This window comes from Labrus mixtus, chromosome 13 (assembly GCF_963584025.1).
Source record: "Labrus mixtus chromosome 13, fLabMix1.1, whole genome shotgun sequence".
Taxonomy (NCBI): Eukaryota; Metazoa; Chordata; class Actinopteri; order Labriformes; family Labridae; genus Labrus; species Labrus mixtus.
In genome coordinates this window covers 2,949,069-2,966,287 of record NC_083624.1, presented here as the reverse complement: position 1 = coordinate 2,966,287, position 17,219 = coordinate 2,949,069, and the positions used below count along the sequence as shown (strand labels likewise).

The 17,219-nt window shown below is 39.1% G+C and overlaps 1 protein-coding gene across 6 annotated transcripts in view; it reads left to right on the top strand.

Annotated features, from left to right (window-relative positions):
• The first annotated feature begins 254 nt into the window (after positions 1 to 254).
• Positions 255 to 17,219, top strand: part of usp9 (ubiquitin specific peptidase 9) — a 37,576-nt gene continuing 20,611 nt past the window's right edge. For 2 of the 6 annotated variants that reach the window (XM_061053144.1, XM_061053146.1), the window contains exons 1-14: positions 255 to 727; positions 6,590 to 6,858; positions 9,052 to 9,197; positions 9,543 to 9,622; positions 10,034 to 10,146; positions 11,903 to 12,121; positions 12,903 to 13,018; positions 13,139 to 13,390; positions 13,636 to 13,771; positions 13,870 to 14,022; positions 14,490 to 14,594; positions 14,704 to 14,910; positions 15,008 to 15,144; positions 15,901 to 15,939. In XM_061053144.1, coding sequence (XP_060909127.1) covers positions 6,757 to 6,858; positions 9,052 to 9,197; positions 9,543 to 9,622; positions 10,034 to 10,146; positions 11,903 to 12,121; positions 12,903 to 13,018; positions 13,139 to 13,390; positions 13,636 to 13,771; positions 13,870 to 14,022; positions 14,490 to 14,594; positions 14,704 to 14,910; positions 15,008 to 15,144; positions 15,901 to 15,939 — 1,805 coding nt within the window. In that variant the 5' untranslated portion in view covers positions 255 to 727; positions 6,590 to 6,756. The remainder of the gene's footprint in view (positions 728 to 6,589; positions 6,859 to 9,051; positions 9,198 to 9,542; positions 9,623 to 10,033; positions 10,147 to 11,902; positions 12,122 to 12,902; positions 13,019 to 13,138; positions 13,391 to 13,635; positions 13,772 to 13,869; positions 14,023 to 14,489; positions 14,595 to 14,703; positions 14,911 to 15,007; positions 15,145 to 15,900; positions 15,940 to 17,219) is intronic. The other 4 variants (XM_061053145.1, XM_061053143.1, XM_061053148.1 and 1 more) reach the window with 3 other exon arrangements.

The window sequence follows — 17,219 nt, the reverse complement described above, 5'->3', positions numbered from 1 at the left end:
CGTCCAATGTATCTGTGATGTCCATGCCAAATAAAGTCTATTATTAGTATTATTAATATTATAAAATGTCAGGTTTTTTAATTTATTATTTTTTTGTTTCTTATTAAATGAAATTTCCCATTTTATATGATCACCCAGTGCGATAGGAGGCGATATAGTGGAGTCCTCCTGGTTGCTCAGGTTTTTTTTTTGCTTGGTTTTAATAAAACTATGGATGTGCATTCCTGCTGGAGCCGGAGTCGTGTATCGGAATAGAGAGAGGAGGTTTTTTGTGCCCTTTCCATTTAGCGGGTGTTGTGCTAAAGCGGAGCTGATTTCGGTTGCAGTGCAAACTCAAAGACAACGCGGACTGTTGGGAGTTCATGCAGTCGGTCTTGGCCTGTTTTTTTTTTGTTTGTTTTTTAAACGGAGCAGCATTTGTGTCCGACTTGCTCTTCCGCCATGTTGAACTGATTCAAGTTGTGAGTGACTTGCTGGGACCGAAGTGACAAGCCCCAGAAATCGGGACTAGATAGAGTTAGGGGGGCTGTTACCGCGCCGGTGACGCAGGAAAAACACCCAAAGAAGAAGCAGAGGAAAAAACGTAGGAAATTAGATCTTTTCTAGTAACAGGTCCTGCCAAAAACTGTCACCGATATAGGCCACGTTTATGTAATATACGACGACACCATCGTTCAAGGCTGGACGTAGCCCGTGAATAGAGGGGGGAAGTCATATCAAATTCCTGGTGAGTTGTTAGCTAACTAGCTCGGCTGCTGATTGTTAGCTCGCTGTGGCTACTATTAGCATCAGCTGGTGGTGGATGCAAGGTAACGCTGCGTTTGGATAACTTGTGTTAATCAGCTGCTTGGTGGTGTTTTCTCTGCTTGCTTACTCCCTTTATTTAAAAAAAAAACATAGACATTGTCAACATTGTAAACGGGAATTCATGTTCTTGTTCTTGTTCTTGACAGTACGTGTGGTGTAATTAGCCTGAGCTAGCGCTAAGCTCACCCCACATACGGGTCCTCGGGAACATTTCCTTTAAAAACGTCTCATGTTTACAACTTGGATTTTACCTCAATTTACATATTTAAAAAACAAAAAACCGCTACGAAGACTTGGTTTGTGTTAGTGTTTTTTATTAGCAGGAGAATCCAGATGGTATTTTGAGGTTGTTTCAGCAAAGTAATAACTTAGCAGTCACTAACATTTCAGGTAATAGACGACTCCCCACCTGTCACTTCATCATTTTAACGTTATCTTCACTTCACAGCTGGCTTTGTTGACTTATGGGGACGCTGAAATTGGTGGTTTTTTAATCTTAACTGCAAGTGTGAATGCTTGTTATTACTGAGTCATTGTCAGAGTAGAAACAAATGTGCATTCGTGTATTTACTGGTGAGCTAACGGCTAGTGTTTTTAGATGGCTCCTCGTTAGCCATGTTAGCACAGCTCGCTGTTAAATGGCGTTTCAAGTACGATGGTCGATAATGAGTCAAGGGGAAGCGCATGTTAGATAGATAGCGACGTGTGTTAGTAACCAAACTGCAGCTGTGTCTTTTTGTTATATAGTAAAGGTTTGATTGGGTGTGTATGTGTGTGTGTGTGCATGCAATGTCAGGCCCGATCGAGTAACGAGGCCGCAGCGGGCTTTTTTGGTCGACAAGGCCGTCGGGTGTCTCGGCTGTCGGGGCGGATCGCCTCGCAGGCTAACCGAGCGTTAGTTGCCGCAGCTAACTAACCAAACCACCAGCTGTTAACGGTTGTTTGACTGCGCTGGTTTGTAATGATACTTACGTAATGTTGCCGTTTATATTACGTGCATCTGGATCGTTAAATCCCAAGATGTTCTAAGGTGTCACACACCTTTTGTTACATGATTTGTTTCTCCCACCATATGATGCTTTTTTTTTTTTTTTTTGAAATAACATTAAAGCCGGTTCAGTGTAAAAGGCCGCAGTTGTTCCTAGCCTAGAAAAATGGAAGCTGTTGTTGCTGTGTATATGTTTTACTGCTGTTCTTTCAAATTATGTTGATTTCTTTTGGTTAGATGATTAGGAAAAACTTGAGTTGGAAGCTTTTGTTATAGCAGATTTTGTTTGTTTGTGGGGAGAGAAAAAAAAAAGACAGAACACATTGTTTTAAGACTGAACTTTGACAGGAGCTGGCAACTTTGTAATGTTATGATTTAAAAAAAAAAAAAATGTGAACCACTGCAACTGAATTCTTTGGTGTCTTGAGGGTTGGGCACTTCGTGTGTGCATGACACGAAAATTAAATTAATCATCATCAAAATCATCATATGCCACTTTTTCGACAATGTCTTTGGAAAACATGTTTTGAAAGCATCTTGAAGGAAACCCACCCTTTTCCCCGCATTGATACATAGTTAGCTACTAAGTGATAGCACGTATAGTAGCTTCAGATATGTGACACATCATTCTCAGCAAGCCAGAAACACAGCTTGGAATTTGCATGTACTAATGACTGTAATATGATGTACTTTCTGTATTGACAGCTGCAAGTCAAATTGCTGGTACTGGAGCAGATATCACTGGCCATCTGTAAAATAGGAAATAATGTAGTTTCACTACCCTTAAGTTATGAAAACAATGCAACATAACACTAGTTCATATCGCAGACAAATTCAACCGCTTCTCACACTATGGTCACCACAAGTCTACTCATTGAAAGGTGCATGCTGTAAAACAATTGATCTAATCCTTTATCAATAGTCATTCCTCTGTAAGGCAGCAGAATAGCACGTATTGTTCCTCATGATATTGCAATTCTCAAGTTACCGGTAGTCTTATTAGCATCTTAAATTTACGTGAAATGTGAACCAAAGATTCTGTCTTAGTTCTGCTTGTATTTCCAGTCCTTTTTTTAAAAAAAAATCTGGTAAATTGCTGTTGTTTCTTAGTAGAAGACACCGTGGAGATAGCCTTTTGGGCTAGAGAAACTGAGGTCATAGTGACTCATGAAATTGTGTCGCTAAGAGCTCGGATCTACAGACTTTACATTGTGATAGTATACTCCACTGAGGCTTTCGGCAGGTCAAAAAAAAAAAGAATGTTTCTTTTTTTTTGTATATAGACATAACAAGCCATATTCCTCTCCCTTTACTGTGTCCTGCCCCTCATTACATGCTGACTTGAGTTGCTTCTTGCTCCATTTCCACTCTGTAAAACTGATATAACCTCTCACAAAACTAGAAGACTGAAAGGTGTGGCACTTATTGCCTTGACAGTTCACAATAGGATTGGCAATACGTTTGTTGCACTTCATCCTGTGACTTTGAATGTATCGTGACTTCTTTGTGTCTGATTGATTTTTAACAATCTTGGTTTGATTGCTTTCCAATGGGATGTCTTGGACATTGTACAAAACTAATACACAACCCTTATTGACTCTTTTAACAGTCTTGTTTGTCTTCAACCTAATGCGTCTACTGCTGATACAGAGTTTCATGTGCTGTGTGTCATATGGCACAGCAGTTTATTCAATATATTTTTATGCATGTGGCTGCCAACCTTACACAACTTTGCAACATGATGCTGCTTGAAAAAGAAAATGTAGTCATTCACTTTCAGTATTTCATTAACTGTTAGTAGACTATCTTGAGCTAGCGTCATTCAAAGGGCCATTCTAGTGTTGTTTTCTAGATTTGTCCATCAGTCCTATTGATAATAATTACATTTCACCCACTCAAGTAATTGGTGTTATCTCTTTTTAAATATATAGATGAACTTCCTGGCAGATCTTTGACCTGCCCTACTAACTGCAGTTTTATGTGAACACAGTTTTCTTTGCTGTGTGGAAATATTACCAGCAATACAGGTTCTACCTCCTGATAAAGATGGTTTGATTATGTAGGTAAACTTTGACTTTGTTTTAAACCATTTGATGTTTTAACTGCACACAGTTTTGGCCCCATATAACTGGCATATTTTCTACATTCCCAGAAATTAACTTGTCAAACACAGTTGTATTAGTTAATATACTGGCAAATACAATGGAATAGAGCTCAGAATATACTTAAGAGAATCAGAGAAGACAATATGCCATGCAGATAAAGTATGACACTAAGGATACAGTTCAAATGTTCTGAAGATGTTAATTATTCCTCTTTAGTTCTTAAATAATTAGCACAGATTTTAAAGGGGAATACAGTAATAGATAGGCAGCCAATAGAAATTTGATAATGTGAATTGCTAATGGCTAACTGTATTCTTTAAAAACCCGATATTAGAAATACTTGTATTTAGGAAAATAATAGTATTTTTATACCACAATTCATCTCTGCCATTTCGCCCTCCTGAGGTTGTAAGTTCATGTCTATTTGTGGAGATTTGAGGTGGTGCTGTTGATTTGTTGTATACAATGTTGTGTCTTGGCTGGTCAGTTTACTGTAAAGAGATCTGTATGTAGTTTTGCTGTTGGTCTTTACTCAAAGAAGAACTCAAGCAAATAGATCCAGCGACATATTACTATTATTAGAAATTAATTTTGACTCTATTGTGTCCACTGAAGAGCATCAAAGATACAGTCATTATTAATGTTGAACATCCAAATTCAGTTTTTTATTTTATTTTTTTAGGATTTTAATAACTCGGGGGTATTTGTTTGGAAAAAGAGGAGACCTCTGTGTATCACTGAGTGAACAATGAAAATGGAAGGAATCCTAACTTCAAAAGAAGTACTGCATATACAAGCTACGCTAATGATAAGGACACCTCAGCTCACAGCCCCTCTGGTCATTCCTATTTCTGTCATGAAACAGAATTTTTAACAAGAAACTGTTTAGGTTGGTGAGCTAAGAAATTATATCTCATGGGAAACCAAATACTTTTTTTTTAGTTGGTTATGAAAATAAGTTTCAGATCAGCACAAAGACTCGTCATTGTCCAATAGCCATTCCTTTCAGACTGTATCCAAGCCTTATCTGATATTGGTTTCGTCAACAGAACAACTCAAGTTTCAGCCTTCTTGAACCTGGCTAGAACACCTCTGTTCACAACACATGTAGTTGGTCTCTGAAAACAATTTTTTTAGAAGCTTGTAAGGGAAATGAAGTAACTACCAAGCTAGGCCAACTTAAGATTCATTTAATTTTTGTTGTGTTAGATTACAACGATGATACCTACACACTCAAAATAAGAAAAGGAGCTTATAACAAATACTTGATTACCTAAATTGTATTTCCAAAAATTAAAAAACATGGTGCATGGTTGTATTACATCTTTGTAACATCCAAAAATCCCAAGCCATACAAAGAACAATGTAACAGTTTGTTAATCTCTTTTAAAGAAACGTATTCCCGTATAATTTTTTTTAACTCGTATTACAAGTTACTTTACCAGCCTGTTGATGCATTTTTATGTCAAACAGAAACTAGTCGAGTCCACCTTTTTACCTGTCCTTGATTATGGTGATGTATTGTACCTGAATGCCTCTGCTCAGTGCTCAGAGTCTTAATATGCTGGACAGTTGGTGTCATGGTGCACTGCTTTTTTTTTAACCTGTTTTAGAATATGGTGGTGTTTTGTACATGCACTCCTCTGCTCACTGTCCCCATATGGTTGATACAGCCTACCATGCGTCTTTGAGGTTCATTACAAACTGTAAAGCTCTGGTCGACCATTGTCAGTTGTGCTCTCTGCTCGGATGGACAGCTCTGGTGACCTGTAGTCTCATACACTGGTACACTGTTATTTACAAGGCAATTCTTGGTCTGCTCCCACACTTCCTATTAGGACCTCTTTATGCTCTCTGTCCCAAATGCTTGGACAGAAATTGTGAAAAGGGCTTTTAGGTATTCTGCATCCTCAGCCTGGAAATTGTTGCAGAGTGACTTGAAACTCAAGGAGCTGGTGTCCTTAAATGTTGGTAAATCTATAATGAAAGACTTTGAAGCAGACTCTATAGGATGTCCATGTTTTTAGCATGACTGCTTGAACTGCTGACTCCCAGAATTGACTTATAGATAGTTCTCTTTTAATGCAAATTTCAGTATTTGGGAATTGAACTTCCGTCTCCCATTGTGTCTGTCTGTAACTTCATGTGTATGCTCCTGACCGTCTTGGCCAGGTCTTCCTCAGAAAAGAGTTTCTTAATCCCAAAAATAATAATAATAACAACAATTCTTAAGTCAACTGGACTGCTTTAAGTACACGCCGGTTTGGACATTGGTATTTTAATTCTGAAGGATAGAATCCACAACCTTTGTTTGTTTGACTTTGTGCAATTTGTTGTTCCCAAAGTTAGAACTGAGTTTGGGATGAAAGATTTTAGGTTATCTGCACGTTTGCTTTGAACAACCTGCTGTCTGATTTTAAACTGAATATTTTAAGTCCTTAGTGAGGAGTCTTAAATGCAAACTTTCTGTATGCAACTGTTTCAGCTGATGATTTTATTATAATTGTTATTATTATGAAATGTGCACTGTATGAGTTTCAGTGTTTTTGTTGTTGAAACTGTATTGCTGCTATTCTTAGCAGAAAGGAGATATCTGATCTCAACAGGACTACCCTGGAAAAATAAAGGTTAAATAAATATAAAATAAATACAATTATGCCCTTTAACCCCTCTCTCTCTCCTGCTACAGGTTATGCAATGGTCTCAGCGGCACTTCCAGATCTCCAGGTGCTTGTATCCCTCTCTCGTGTGTCCGGGCTCTCTTCCCTCTGCTCTACAGCTGAGGTGGCTGTGATTTCCCTTCTGGCCAGCGCTCCCTAAGAGGCCAAGATTGCCAAGATCTGCCCCGTGGCGAGCATGACAGCCACCACGCGTGGCTCTCCGGTGGGGGGCAATGACAGTCAGGGCCAGGGCCAGGCACCTGATGCTCAGAGCCAACCCCCACTGCCACAGAACCAGGTCAGAATCCTATTTCCAACTTGTACTGTACTTAAAGTCCTTCCAACACACTCACCTTATGCTAAGTTATCTTGAATGTTTTTGATCTTTGAACTTTTAATGACTACTTCTCTTTCGGTCAGTCTTTTGTATTTTGTTTTAAATGGAAGTGCATTACTGTTCTTTACAGACCGTGGGGACATGCAATTGAATTAACCTGTGATTATTGAAAGGGTAGGTGTGTTATCAGATGTTGCAGTATAGGTTTTGAACAGAAATAGCTTGTACCTTACCACACATTGATGCCAAGATGGGGGGGAAAGAGAGGGGAGGAGGGAGCGGAAAAGGGGGAGAAAGAGAGTGAAGGCAAAGCATCAATGAACAGAGCCTCTTGAGTGATGGATAAAGGATGTGTGTGTGTGTGTGAGTGTGTCTATCTTTGTGCGTGTGCATGTGAAGGCCTGTGTTGGTTAGAGATGAGCCGTGGTGAGACGTGAGAGGCAAGCTGCCTATGTAGGTCAGCCAAGCAGAAGGAGCCTTCACCACACTCCCCCACATTTCATATTTCTCAGTTGTGCATCTCTCCCGACTATGTGTATCCTTCATTTACTCTCTCATACACAGCTTCTCACAACACCACTGATGTCCATCCACACTCTTAGATGTGGGAAACGCATAAGAAAGGAACATTTTAATGGTGCTTGAATTCACATTTATGGATGCACATTGTTTCTCAAAGACTCCCTTCTTACAAAATGTCTTTTTCACTGCAGCTTAACAACAATGCACCCACATTCTAACAGGGTTAGAATCGTAAAACAATCATGACTACTTTTACTTTTAGTTTCCTCTAGGTAGATAAGGATAAATAGCATATCGCTCTGTGTGTCAAGTACTATGAGCATGACTAGAATGGCTTTGTTTGAAGGCATTTCAGGAAAGACACCTGCTTCTATTATACCAACACACATGTGCACTAAGTGACCAAAATCCTACCCCCTTTCCTTTTCCCTTTCCTTTAAATTGATATTTCACCAAGGAATCAGGTGATTAAAAAAAAAAAGCAATTCGTGTTCAACTCTTGATTTGCAGGTTGCATCTGGGTTGTGCAAAGAGAGACCACTCTTGAAGGTATCGTCGCGCCTCACAATTGAGCATTTTTACTCTGCCTGGGTCTGACTCTGGGTATTTAAATCAAGTCTGGTCAAGACTACCACTGACAGACTATATGTCCATGTCATTACTGTGATTAGAAGTAAAACTCCCCTTAGTGAAAGAACGACTAACTTCAATCCAGTCATATTTTTTGATGATTCTTTCTGTGATATTTATTGTCTTGGTCCTGTCTCGGTCTTGCCCTGCCTTGGTCTTGGTCTTGATCCCTAAATGTCTTTGTCTTATCTCTCCTTCCGAGCCCTCTGGTCTCGGTCAGTGTGGTCTTGACTACAACACTACCAATTGGTATTAGCTACACAAAAAGAGGCCTGTCTCAGATCCCTCGTTTGTTTTGCTCTGCATACACCACTGATCAAAAACGCCCCATTGTGCTCCATGAAATCACTGCAATTTAGCAGCCTTGTTAGGGAGTGACCACACAAGCACACAAATTAAATAAACAGCACCCTGCAGGTACAGCTAATGATTTGACAGTGAGTGTTATTGAGATTACAGCCAAAGCTTTTATGCCTTCCTGCAGTTCATCCTTCCCTAAAATGAGGCTGTTGGCTGAAAACGGCATTTGAACTGTTTGCCCACTTCTGCTGGAAAAGGAGCAAAGTCTAAATACCCTGTTTTTTTCCTCTTATATTTATAGATAAGTAATATTGAGGGAAAAAAGCTAAGAAAAATAATGCTTAAGAAGGTTTTTTGTGCATTGGAATTTATTCAATTAATTCCAATAGCCCTGTGTTACAGCTATGAGTCCATAAACATGGACTTACATTTATAGAAATATAGCAGCATTGGACTTTTTTTTTTTTTTTTTTTAATAGTTCACTATGAAGGTGTAAATTTTGTCTTGAAACTGTCTTTTCACTTCGTCCAGGAGGAACAAAGCGTTATTTTGATAAGTTTTAGAAACCTTAGAATTGTGCGTGTTTTTTTTTTTTTTCAACACCTGGTTGGTAAACTCAGATTCTGATTTTGGTTGTACAATTCATCCACAAAGATCAATAATGCATTGCATGATTTTGATTGTTTGTTGTTTTTTTCTAGACATCATCCCCCAACTCATCAAATGAGAACTCTCCGGTTAGCCCGCCAGATGAGCAGGGTCAGGGGGATGGGCCCCCTCAGCTGGAAGAGGAGGAGCCAGCCTTCCCTCACACTGACCTAGCCAAGCTGGATGATATGATCAACAGGTACTAACTCGCATGTTGACATACTGCAGACTTTTTACAGAAAAGCCAACATCTTAGAGTGAGATGAGTTTCAGAGATAGACCCCAAAAAGAAAGTTAAATGACCTAAGCAAAAAAAAAGTTACATTTCCATAACTGTAAAAAATGTGGATATATCAATAAAAGACTCGACAATAGAATGTGAACCACAACATTTGTGCCAGTGTGTTAAGGGAAGACAGAAATGCTGTTTAAGTAACAACTCTAAATAGAATTAAAAACCAGAAAGTGTGTGTCATTAAAGTCATCACATACTATGTGGGTCAATGTCTCTACTCTTTGTTGACTGTTTTTTTCCCCCTCCCAGGCCTCGTTGGGTCGTTCCAGTTTTGCCAAAAGGAGAGTTGGAAGTCCTTTTGGAAGCTGCTATAGACCTGAGTAAAAAAGGTAAGGATTTTAAAAAATCAGAAGGCTGGTGAATGTTCACATTTCAGGAGTTGAAAACCGCAAAATGTTAAACTAATTGGAATGAGCTGGTTACATTTTTGTCAGATGATGATGATGAATAAGAGACTGATGGTCGGATTACATCTGTACCAAATCAAATTTATCTTAAGTCATTACACATTCTTGCATCGTGATTGAGAGTGCAAATAGATGAATCGTGCAGCACGAGACTGAACAGGCACACTTACACCTTATGTCCAAAATCTTGAGGATTCAATATCACTCTCATATATTAACTAATTAGCTTCTTCTGGCAAGGTACTTCCTTCATACGCTTTCATGAGTTTCTATCTTTTTACTTTGTAGCACTTTTTGTATGATGTGAAATTTCTAATATGTCTTTCCTTGCAGGACTAGATGTAAAGTGTGAGGCGTGTCAGAGGTTTTTCCGAGATGGTTTAACCATCTCCTTCACCAAGATCCTGACAGACGAGGCAGTCAGTGGCTGGAAGTTTGAGATCCATGTGAGTTTGAGTTTTTTATTTTGTATTTTGGTATTTAAAAATGTCTTCTTCAAGCCAATGAATCAATGCTTCTGTTTTAAGGTTTAATGTTAATCAATTCACCCATTCTGAGTTTTTAATGGTAGAGGGTTTATGAAAAGAACAATGGCTAGTAGGCTATGTAAATCTCAAATAGTAGAGGTGAAGTCTGGGAGCTGCTCTTTTGAGGCTGTCTTGACTGCAGGGTGACAGAGCAGAAGCTATAAATAATATAGTGTTCCTCATATTTCCAGGTAGTGGTGGGCGATATAACGGTCTTAGATCTTGAAGGATTTGGACATGCTGACGATCTGGCAAAGCAGAGAGATCGTAGAACCGGGCTTATGTGTTTATTCTATCATGCTGCAGTTTATGCTCCCGACACAAACGCGTCTCCCCCGCAGCTGAGAAAACGAAAACGAAACTTTAGCAAAAACAACTCCATCCCGGTTATATGCAACTGTTCTGATATTTTTCCAAACCGACACGGCGTGAGCAACAGTTAACTTATCTGCATAGTTTGCACAGTTAGGATAGCGACACAAGAAACCTTTTTAACAAGCCGGAGAGACGTTAACAGTCTGCAGAGAGACAGACAGAGCGGAACTCAGACAGACAGTCAGTGGAGATATAACCCTGGTGTTTAAAATGCTCTCTCTCAGTTTTTAAAAGTTACTATCAAGCCTCTCCACCCGAAGCTCACCTGCTGTGATAACCGAATTTATAGGGATTAGGCTAAACGACGTTACACGATGTGTGCAGCAGCCATGGTGTCTGTCTGTCAATCAATGATGTCCCGCCCCCTCAATGAATTAAACTCTTCTTTCAGTAAAACTTGCTTTGATCATGTGTAACAGAATGAATACATTCTGTATTATGTTTGATTATATATAAAACAAACTAAAGTTAGTCAAATGATGTCATTAAAAAAAAACAATGCCTATAAACAAAGGCTGTAGAGCCCATATGAAGCTAGTGCTGTAGGAATTCTGCAGAGCTAAAACAGAACAGAAACACAAGAACATGAAGTCTACATGTTTTTAAATCACACATCACATCTCTGCGTGAAAATGTTCCTGATGATCACAAAAAGAGGACACATTACTAAATCATCATTTCAAAGTGGTGAGGAAAACCTTCAAATTGTAAATATTAATCAAATATGGGTGAGAGACCTCCAGACCTCCTACAAAGATGTTTTTCAAATAGACTAACTTGTCAGCACAGTTTTTGTGCATTTAAAAACATTATACAGGGAAATAAGTTCGGTTGAACTCAGTAACTTGCAAAATAGTCTTAACATCAGTAAGAAAAAAGTCGTGATTGTGATATTGCAAAGAAAAATTGTGATAAGACATTTTTTCCATATCGCCCACCTCTATTTCCAGGTACAGTTTATAATGGATAGGTAACTTTTTTGTTTTGTTTTTAAAAACAATATCAGGAACTTAGCACATTTGACATATTGGCCCACACAGTTGTATGAGATTTCACTTGTTTATGAAAAATGTTTTATCTTTTTATATCTTCTATATAAACATGTTGGGGTTAAGGCTTGAACTGTGGCGCATATATATCTTGTTGCATCGACTGGAAGAAGTTAACAAAGAGTGGGGAAACAGTATTTCTTGTGAAGCACATTATAATTTCTAGGTCTTCATTTTCTTTGAACTCACAGTATCTGTCTCTGTCTCGTGAAGTCAGATTGTAAATATGCCTCTTTTCATTTGTTTTACAGAGGTGTATCATCAATAACACACACCGGCTGGTGGAGCTGTGTGTGGCCAAGCTCTCTCAGGACTGGTTCCCTCTACTGGAGCTGCTGGCAATGGCCACCAACCCTCACTGCAAGTTCCACATCTACAACGGCACACGGCCCTCTGAGACTGTCCCTGCCGGAGCACAGTTGGCCGACGATGAGCTCTACGCCCGACCACCAGACCCACGCTCTCCTAAGGTGAGTCACTGCTACGACTTAGAATCATTTATTTTTGTAGTGTGAAGATAATTGGGAATAATCTTGAACGAACAGTCATTTCCTCCTCTGGAGGACAGTTGGTGTGTCTTTCTGTCGCCTGGACAGAATCCACAGAGCAGCATTTTAGTCTTATCCTGAGGGCCATAATGAAACAAAGAGGATCCCTCTCTGGGGAAGCCTGATAATGAAAAACATGGAACTCACAGTCCCCAAGACACTTAGTGCTTGTGTCAGTAACCATATTGTATAAAAGAGAAGGTGGATACACCAGGGAGAGGGAATTTTACTGTGAAAGAGTGATGAATACAGCGTGGGCACAGGGTCAGTATGAACAGTACTGCAGTACTGCTAGCCGGTCTGCCTCTGTTGGCACGGGGCCCGGGACTACTTAAGGTTCAACTGTGCAATTATTAAGTCCGATTTTTCTACTGCTTTGTTTGATTGTGGTTCATATCTAATAAGTAATTTCTAAAATTACGGCGCAAAGGATTTTTGGGTTCAAGTTGGCTTAAAAAAGACATCCCATATTTGTTCAGGAAGATTTTACATGTCTTTCTAAGTCCATTAAATGTCTTTCTAAAATGATTCTCATAGAGAAAGTATGCAGAATTTTTTTTGTTTTTTTTCAAGCCTGCTTTGGGAAATAACAAGGAATGAGGAATTCAGTTTATCATTTAAATCTGTTGTAGGCATTGAGGACAGTTTGTCATACTTTCTCTCAGTTGACCGGTGTGCTTTTCTCCTTGTTTTGTCTTCACAGGGCTGGTTGGTAGACTTAATAAACAAATTTGGCACGTTAAACGGGTTTCAAATGTTGCATGATCGCTTCATGAGCGGCCAAGCACTGAACGTCCAGATCATCGCTGCACTTATCAAGTGAGACTCTTGTTCATTAGAAGTGCAACATTTGATTCAACGTGTTGATTGGCTCTAAGCATAATGTTGAAGTTCTTTCAAGTTTGTGTGTTTACTGATTATATGTTTCCTGCTCTACAGGCCTTTTGGCCAGTGTTATGAGTTCCTCACATTGCACACGGTAAAGAAGTACTTCCTTCCAGTCATCGAGATGGTTCCCCAGTTTCTAGAGAATCTAACAGATGAGGAGCTGAAGAAAGAGGCCAAGAATGAAGCCAAAAACGACGCACTGTCCATGATAATCAAGTCTCTGAAGAATCTGGCTTCTCGTGTTCCAGGGCAGGAGGAGACCGTGAAGAATTTAGAGATTTTTAGGTTAAAAATGATTCTTAGGTGAGTATCAGAGGATCATGTCTGTGAGAGCTTTCCTTTGCACTTCGTTTTTGTTGTTGTTGTTGTTGTTGTTCATCAAAAAAATCAATCAGGGTTAGCTTGCAAATTACTAGCCAATCACAGCAAGTCTGTAAGGAGAATATTTTGACTTCCATGTATTTTTTTCAGTTGTAATGTTTATGTTGCCTTCCGGCATTGGAAATAGGAATTGATGTTAATCAAATAAACTTTTATTTTATTATCAGGTTATTGCAAATTTCTTCTTTTAACGGCAAAATGAATGCACTAAACGAAGTCAACAAGGTGATCTCCAGTGTGTCCTACTACACTCATCGGCATAACCCTGAAGAGGAGGAATGGCTGACTGCAGAGCGCATGGCGGTAAGCTCAGCTCAGCACATTTCTTCACTTTTGCAATTTGCATCATAGATTTTTTTGTATCTTAAATCCACCTCTTGTGTCTCATTATCCGACCTCAGGAGTGGATCCAGCAGAACCACATCCTGTCTATAGTGCTGAGGGACAGTTTGCATCAGCCGCAGTACGTGGAGAAACTGGAGAAGATCCTTCGCTTCGTTATCAAAGAGAAAGCGCTTACAATGCAGGATCTGGACAACATCTGGGCTGCACAGGTGCACTGCAATTAACAAAGATTGTTGATATGATTCTTATGATGAATTCTTTTAAGTCACAAAGGTCCAATGCAAATCAACAAAACCAGAATATTTACTTCCTGGATGTTTATGAAGATCGTTAGCCGTGAGACTAGGTTAGCCGAAGCATACAACTGTGTTGCTGTAACTGTAGCTGTATCTAGTTTTTATTGCCGTGGTTTCTGCAGACCTTTGTGACGATTTCTTGCCAAGGTTTTGTTTTTAGACTGAGCTGAATTCTTTTGCAATTTTACCCCTGACCAAGATACTAGGAATGCAGTTGTGGATTGCAAATAAAAAGCATGCCGTTGAAAAAAAGTATCAAAGTCATTGTATTGGCAAGATGTCTGCATTTTAACTGCAGCCAATCCCTGACAGAACTGAGTTGGTGGACATTAGCAGTATCTTGTTTACCAAATAGTCGGGTTGTCTCTTTGTATCTGCAGGCTGGTAAGCATGAGGCCATTGTGAAGAATGTCCATGACCTCCTGGCAAAGCTGGCATGGGACTTCTCCCCCGAGCAGCTTGATCACCTTTTTGACTGTTTCAAGGTGAGTAAGAGTTGTTTTAATCAATAACTCAACCACAGATGATCAACATCTCAAATGATTGTTGTTTCTGCTGCCTTACCCTCTGGACTTCGTTGTTCCACTTGTGCAGGCAAGCTGGACAAACGCCAGCAAGAAGCAGCGTGAAAAACTGCTGGAGCTCATCCGGCGCTTGGCCGAGGATGATAAGGACGGAGTTATGGCCCACAAGGTCCTCAACCTGCTGTGGAACCTGGCTCACAGCGATGATGTGCCTGTAGACATCATGGACCAGGCTCTTAGTGCTCACATTAAGATATTGGATTACAGTTGCTCCCAGGTACATTTAGAGTTTTGGTGTGTGTTGAATAGTTGCATGCAACATAACGGATGGAAGGCTTGTTAAACTCAAAATGCGGTTTCATTTTCTCTCACAGGACCGAGACACACAGAAGATTCAGTGGATAGATCGCTTTATAGAGGAGCTACGAACCAATGACAAATGGGTGATCCCAGCCCTGAAGCAAATCAGAGAAATTTGTAGCCTCTTTGGAGAAGCCCCTCAAAACCTTAGGTGAGTTCATGGTGCAAAAATAACTGTATAACAGGATGATAAAACAGTGCAATTCTTAGTTTGGAAAGTAGAAAGTGGATATTTATTGTAGTGCTTTTTCTGAGTTATTCATATTTATTGTGCACTCATTGCATGAAAAGCAACAAGGCTCTTAATTTCCATATTAACACTCGCTGAGAAGAGGGAAGGCAACCTTTGCTGTGTCATACTGTAAATCAAATCTGTTTAAAGATGGTGTGGGGAATATTGATCGATTCAAGCTGAATCTTAACAAACCCAAATGCATGCTTTAACTTGCAACATGCAACCAGTTAAAATGCCCACCTCTGTCGAGTCTGGTGACTCACTTGACTAGTACATTTTCAGTTAAGATTAAAAGTAACTTTTGAGGTTATTATTTTTTAAACCATTGGCCTTTTAACAGCTGATATCTTAAATGGGTATAGCAGTAAAGCCAGAGGAAACTGATGCAGCTTAATGCATTCCAGCCGTCATTCATTTTATCACTAACACCTGTGCTTTTCCTGCTCTGATGTGTTAAGATGTCCTTGATGATAAAAGCCTAGTACTATTACACTGATTAAAAACAACATAGGTTTAGCATACTTCGAAATCTAATGTAACACTGGTAGTTTTTTAAAAAGTAATTTAAGATTGATTAGAGGTCATATTGTCAAGCATTAATCATCAAGTATTTGATTTGAAGTTTCTAGCAATGTAGAAAAAAAAGTAGTATACATGCCTGTTGTTTTTCAGAAAGAAAATGCCAATTAACATACAAACGAACTTAGTGGGGTAAGTTAAGAGCTAATTTCAGGGTTCTACCTATTTCTGTGTTACGTCAAGTCTAACTTTCTCTTTGATATGTTAATGATGTATATAAAATGTTAATCTCTGCCATGAATCCGCTTAAGCAATTCTTTCTTGGGTTTCATCTCAAATGACTTATTCCTACTTACATTCCCTGTCTGAAGTCCAAAACACATAAAGTTCAGTTAGACAACAGAAGCCATGTCAGAAACCACATAATCTCATCATTCACATTCTTGGTAGGTCCTTATCTTAAATTTTAAGATCCCATGAAATCATAACAAGCTGTGACATGGCTGGTGCAGAAACGTGAGAAGATCAGTGGAGAAAGCAGGACAGGGACTTTTGTGAGGGGTGTGAGTGTATGTTGAGGTTTTAGAGGGGGGCGGGGGTGACAGATGTGGCTTGTGTAAGATGAATGAATGGGAGATGAATTCATAGCTCTCTCTCTTTTTTTTTTTTTTTTTTTTTACATTTATTTTGTATGTGTGTTTGAAGCCTTTCTGATAGTGTACTGTAGACTGTTATATGGTATGTTATCATTTAGGTTGGAGAAAGTAAAGTAAGTCAGACCCTGTGGTGGAAACCATGAAATTAATGAAAATAATTTAAAAGAAAGAAAGAAATCACAGTAGATGTTAAAAGTTTTCTAACAAATGTTACTTGTGCGGATCACTTCCCATTGGCCAGTGGCTTGCCCAGCAATGAAAAATAAGTTCTTCTTGTTGGTATTCCTTATATAAACTTTTTCATTTATGGAAAATAAAATAAGCAGTTGCACAGCTGAACCAAAGGTCCTTTGAGATGGAGCCCCATTCTTCCTGATGCCAGCTCTTTTAAGCATAAATCACTCAATGCAAAATATCAGAGGTATTTCATGCCTTGGATCCACTTTACACAAATTAATGCTGATGTTGTTTTCCCTGCATTTGCAGTTAAAGGATAAACCTGACAAATAAAGTAACACTGCAATATGTTATATTTACTAATACTACTTTTTCTGTTCATCTTAAGTGAGCCACTGCTAATAAGTAAACAGTAACTGCAGAATTTGAATTAATCTGAGCCATCTCTCTGTGATGATTCTTTGGCATTAATAAATCAATCTGACGTTAAAATGTTGCATTTTATTTATTATGAGGCTCTTTGTAGTATGCTTACTGAATGAACCAGATCAAGAACTGCAGGCTCATTTGGTTCTTGAATCCAGTTCTCGTAAAGTGGAAAACAAGGCAGGAAATGGCCTTTATTGATATGACTTCTTC